The 5,550-nt window shown below is 45.2% G+C and overlaps 1 protein-coding gene across 5 annotated transcripts in view; it reads right to left on the bottom strand.

Annotated features, from left to right (window-relative positions):
* Positions 1 to 1,244: 1,244 nt before the first annotated feature.
* The window catches only part of LOC102199563 (transcription initiation factor TFIID subunit 4-like), a 13,479-nt gene continuing 9,173 nt past the window's right edge, over positions 1,245 to 5,550 (bottom strand). For 3 of the 5 annotated variants that reach the window (XM_005734990.1, XM_005734989.1, XM_005734991.1), the window contains exons 10-16: positions 5,285 to 5,369; positions 4,780 to 4,940; positions 4,550 to 4,680; positions 4,131 to 4,256; positions 3,918 to 3,974; positions 2,540 to 2,647; positions 1,245 to 1,632 (exon numbers count right to left, since the gene is read on the bottom strand). In XM_005734990.1, coding sequence (XP_005735047.1) covers positions 1,507 to 1,632; positions 2,540 to 2,647; positions 3,918 to 3,974; positions 4,131 to 4,256; positions 4,550 to 4,680; positions 4,780 to 4,940; positions 5,285 to 5,369 — 794 coding nt within the window. In that variant the 3' untranslated portion in view covers positions 1,245 to 1,506. The other 2 variants (XM_005734993.1, XM_005734992.1) reach the window with 2 other exon arrangements.

The following is a 5,550-nucleotide window of genomic DNA, read 5'->3' as shown; positions in this document are numbered from 1 at the left end:
CAGTGTAACAAGCAGCAGGATCAGTGCCGGGATCAGCAGCACGTTGCCGGGATCAGCAGCACGTTGCCGGGATCAGCAGCACGTTGCCGGGATCAGCAGCACGTTGCCAGGATCAGCAGCACGTTGCCAGGATCAGCAGCACGTTGCCGTACGTGAAAATAGCCCCGCTGCTTGATCCATTAATCTCAGTCAATGCTTTTGTGATGGAGTTTATGGTCTTTTTAATCTTACAGACCTATTTGTTGCACCACTTTGTTCACTTTCTCAGTTATGGTCTCGTTAGCGTCATAATGGAGACGAGTCGACCGTGGCCACGGTGACACTCGTGTGGTAAAATTCATCTTTTATAGTCTATTGTTGTCTTACTGCGGAGGCTGCAGTTAAATATTGACAAGTCATTAGCTAATGAACGTTACGTAGTGTGTTTCTGAGTCTAATGGAGATGCTGTTTGACAAAAAAGTTGTATTCAGTGACTGAGCATACAAAGCCATTAGGAGCCAATCGCAGGAAAGCTCAGATTTTTGGCATCTGACTTAATTTTCTGAAGTTTTGTAAGACTAGAAATGTCAGGTTTGTGGGCGCTTCCAGCGGGCTGGTGCTTCTTCATGCTACCTGAAAACATCTTGCTAAGGTTATTTAAGATTGTTCCCTGGCTGTTGGTGTGGATGCAAGCGACAGGCCAGAACTGCACCGCGTCACTGAGTTCAGCTACTTTTGGCTCAGCCTGCTACGCTTAATTACAGCAATGAGCTATCAGACTGACAGCATCGTGCCAACAGCCCATGTTACAAATCAAGTCTTTAAGTAATTGTAGCACTGACCAGCTACACTTACCCTCACATCAAGCAGTCACACAGCTGATCACCTTCCCAGTTTAGCCAGGTTCATGGACAGGTATCCTGACAGTAGATCGTATATTTTACAAACTATGAGAAAAATCATGTCATGGTCTCACAACTTGCAGCGAAGAAGAGAAAAAAGTAAGAAGTGAAGAATGTCCTTAATTTCTTTCCTTAATAAGTGCAAGTGAATATTTAGTTGGGCTGCTTCAAGCTACTGACTCCGGGTCCAGAGTCAGCCTGAGACTCCGATTTATTATTTTTTCAACCTTCATGAGCCTAAAAACTCAGAGGTAAAACTACAGTTTCCTGGTTAAGCAACAACACTTCCTTTGCACTACAGTCTTCTGTCGCAGAGGAAAGAATCTGCAACTGTAGGTAAGAAACAAAGACACAGTGAGATGTGCAACTTCAACATGTTTTTAATCGTGGAAAAAACCCAACAATCCAGCAGGAAACCACAGTCACAGTTTTCCACACAGCTCACGGACACACAGCTGTGCTCACTTTCACATTTAGTTTTTCCAACAGAACAACAGCAAAACCAAAACTGACTGCGATTCAAATGCAGCTGAACCCGACCGTGACAAAAAGCAAAACAGAATATCACAAAACGAGGACTCCAACAAATTATTTTAGATCAACTGCAGGAAGACAATCAGCTGATCAAAGCATGGCTTTGTAGAGGGTGAGAGAGTGACGCAGAAAGGGTTCCTCCTCCATACACACCAGCAGATCCTTCAGGATCAGCCGGGTCACTCTGTGAACACCTGGTCTGGGCAGCACACACACCTGACACACAGACACAGTTTCTGCGTTACCCTCCCTGCATGAACCTGCTGGTTGTGTTGCGACATAAACACATGCTCCTGCTCTTCAGCTCGCTTGGCTGCTACAGATTTAATTTAATCTGATCTCTTAAAACAAAGCAGCCCAGAGGTGATGATCCATCCACCAGCAAGAGTACGGAGAGGACGTCTCCCTCGTTCAGTTTATGCTCGTAATTATCCTGACATAATAAAAATAATCTCATTGGCAGGTTTTAAAGCAGCATCTTTCCTGTTAGGTAGCTAATATGTTGCTTTGCCTTTGTAACAAAGTTTCAAATATTCTCCGCGATCACACTTAAATCAGTCTCATTTCAAACCATGTCTAAAACATTTTAAAATGAAGGGGAAAGGCTTCTTCTGGTTACTGATAACATAACTGATGTGTGATCTGAGCACTAACTCGATATTGAAAAAGAACATCTGTGCAAAGATGGCGCTCTCTCCATCACTACTCCATGCTTCCTGTCAATGTTTGCTGAACTAGCTGAGGTAAAGTCTGTACAGACGTGGAGGAAGGCCTGCAGCAGCGAGAGGAAACAGAGGCGGCACGCAGTCTTTTCCTCTGGGTAATGGAGTTCAAAGGCAGCGGGTAGAGTGTGCAGCTAACAGAGCGTCCCCATCTATAAACCTACAGCCTGAAGCGCTGCGACTTAAACACACAAAGAATTAAAGACTCAATGAGCTAAACTAACAGTCTTATACAGGCTAACTGCAGCAGGTTCTAGATTTGCTGTGTCTTCATCAGCTGAGGAGGGCAGCAGTTTTACAGCAGCAGGTTAAACATTCACACATATCAAATTAGAAAAGATGTTTCTGAAATGATCCATTCAGACCACAAAAGAACAGAAAACAAAACTTTGTGCACCCACCTGGCTGTCGGCCTGATCCAGGGGTCTCTTCCTGCGAGGGCCAATGGCAGCCAGAGCAGCGAGGTTGGCCTCCCTCTGCTGCAGCTGAGCTTCCTCCATTTGTTGCAACTGAAAAGAGAAGACAACGAATTTGTATGTTTTCACACATATTTTCTGTATGCATACGTGGACACACTGTCATTGTTTTATACATGCAGCATATAAGCCAGGGTTTAGAGGCAAATGCACTTTGCTTGATGAGGCAGCTGTAGCTAAATATATGACAAATTATGGCAAAGATTTGTTAATCAAATCCACACCAACTTTGTTCAGTGCGTGTCACTAAAGGCACGATATTCACCAGTGGGAATCCTTTCAGTTTGTACCTACTCATACTCTCAGTACTTGTGTAGGTACAGACTTGGCAAAGTGCTAGCTTGTGTGCAGTGCAGAGGTTGAGTGTGTGTGTGGGGGTGGGAGGGCATGTAAATGAACAGATTGTGTTGCTGTGGAGAAGCCTCTGGGGGCGTGATGGCTGCGAGCTCCACAGCTACAGCTAAACACGCCATGTGTGGCGTTTCCGCCTCCTTAAATAGCCGCAGTGCTACCGCTGCCTTTCATCTTCCTCACACTACTCCGTCTGCTGCCAGCCAAAAACATCACACACACCATCGTATTATTAAACGAACAATTAGCATGAAAAGTAGCAGGGACTTACAGAGTTTGACTTCCTGATGCTGAAATGAAGCCAGCGATAAAATACAAACTGCTGTTCCCACAATGACCCAGATTTCCAGCAGAATAGAGAAGCTTATGGCCTGGAACATGAATGACTGTGGGCTGCATCTCTCCTTCACTACAACTGACAGACTAAATCTTATCAAGGCTTCAGAATTAACAGAGGTGTGGCTACTTCGACTGACACAGGCCTGCGCGAGTCTTCTAGACTTCATCTCCGTGATGATGCACTGCTAGTCTGTGGGAGGGGAACAGCAGGTCACCTCGGCCACTCTTACTCCTGTTACTTCGCTTGTCCTTCCCTTTCAGCTGATCTGTATTCAGCCCACATGTAGCATTGTTCAGTTAAGGTTTACAATCCCTCCCTCTGTGAAGTCAAACAGATGATGCGTACTAACCAGTAGTGTTACCTGACACCCTCCTGATCATTTTAAGTTTATCTGAAAAGTGGTCACATGTGGCTCAAAAAACAATCAAGCCTTTAAATTTGGACTTATAGTGGCAATGCTCATGTTATATACATGTTCTTTCTTCACAGTTCCAACCTGCAGTCAGAACAACAGTTTCTGCCTCCCAGAGTAAACAGAGCTCACCAACACCAACATAAACGGGGGCAGGTGGAAGAATGACTCCTGTGGAGGTTTTAGAGAAGGAAACGCACCTCTTTGGCTTTTTGCTTGAGCTGCTGATACTCTGGATCTTCAGTGTGAGAGCGACCCTGTGATCACAACCAGACATGTAATCCAGGATTTAATGCACAAACTCTTCTCAGTAGTTGTTTTCAAAGACACATTGAATCTAAAAACACTCATCGTGTTAGAGTTGTCAAATTCTCGGTTTGATAAGAGTGCAGCCTTATTCTGGCTTCACCTACTCTGGCAAAACGCAGCAATCTCTCCCTCTCCTCCTCATCTCTCTTCTTCTTCTGCAAGGTCTCAATTTCCTCCAGGAAGCGAAGCTGAGAACGAACGTCACTGACTTGCGTGTGCCACGAGTTCTGCTGTTGAAAGACAAATTTAACACAAAGGGACCACATGTTGCATTAGTTTGCCACAGGTTCACGGTCCCTTGCAGGCCATGTCTCCATATAAAGTATATGATAGTGTTTCAAAATAACATCTTGTTAACAACATCTTAACAAGTGCCAAGCACCAGGAATGCCACAGTAAACTAGATGGACATTACCTCAGCGGGTTTTTCAGATGAGCGGCTGATGCATGTATTAACACCTCGCAGCGTTAGTAGATGCATCCCTGCTCGGGTCTTATTCATGCCTGTGTTTTACATCTTTACCTTCAGGGCTGTCTTGCGGTGTTCTGCCATTACAGTGAGTTTCTCCAGCAGCCCACGAAGAAACTCCTGAGTAGCATGAGAAACCAAAGCAACCACATCTGGACCAACATCAGTTACTCCCAGAGCCTGTCCTAACAGAGGGTGCATGACAATATCACATCCTGGGAGTCTCAGAGACTAGTCTGAGGCAGTGTCTGTAATAAACATGCGTCTCAGTGTGGATCTTGTACCTGTGTGAAGGATTCTGCTGAGCACCGGGTGAGTGGACAGGAACAGCTGATCCTGACACGACTGCACCACAGCACCAACCGTGCTGGTCAAGATCTGTGCGTTCTCCTCTCTCAGGTTGACTCCAGCCATGGAGGTGACGTCATTAATATCATCATCTTCTCTGGGACACAACACACATTTGTGCTGAGGACGTTTGTGATTAAATGTTGCTGCTGCAGTTAGACTGCTGCTTAATATTCTCTCATCATGCAACATTAGGTGACTGTTGGATCTCAGATGTCACACAACCACCTGCCACAGATGAAGACACCCCCTCTCTGTGACGGTGGATTGTGCATATGAAGGGTGCGAGCTGTGTGAACCAGCACAGCTCCACTTTGAAGGACAAACAGCTGGATGTAGGGCTGCTTTTACACACTTCCTTTCATCCACGCTATAGTGCACCGATTCCAACCACCACAAAATTCCTATTAAAGTCTCAAATGTGTGAACTTTATATCTTACTTGTAAGATCCTGAACTGTCTCTGAATGCAAATTTGGTAGAATTAGGTGGCTCACGAGGGAAGGGCTGCTTTACCGAAAAACCTCCTATAAAACAGCAAAATGCATAAAGAGTGAGAGCACGCCAGGGTCATGCAAGCGTCTCTTGGTGTCATACGGTCTGTACATGTAATTCCACTACACTTTTGAATTTCTAAAGCCTAAAAAACACATTTAGGTCTCCTGAAACATTGTGAGGACACACTGAAGCACCCTGACTGTGTACAAT

Source organism: Pundamilia nyererei, unplaced genomic scaffold (genome assembly GCF_000239375.1).
Source record: "Pundamilia nyererei isolate P.nyererei 1_Seehausen unplaced genomic scaffold, PunNye1.0 scaffold00061, whole genome shotgun sequence".
Classification (NCBI taxonomy): Eukaryota; Metazoa; Chordata; class Actinopteri; order Cichliformes; family Cichlidae; genus Pundamilia; species Pundamilia nyererei.
The sequence above is the reverse complement of the archived record's forward strand: the minus strand, read 5'-3'. Positions and strand labels throughout refer to the sequence as shown.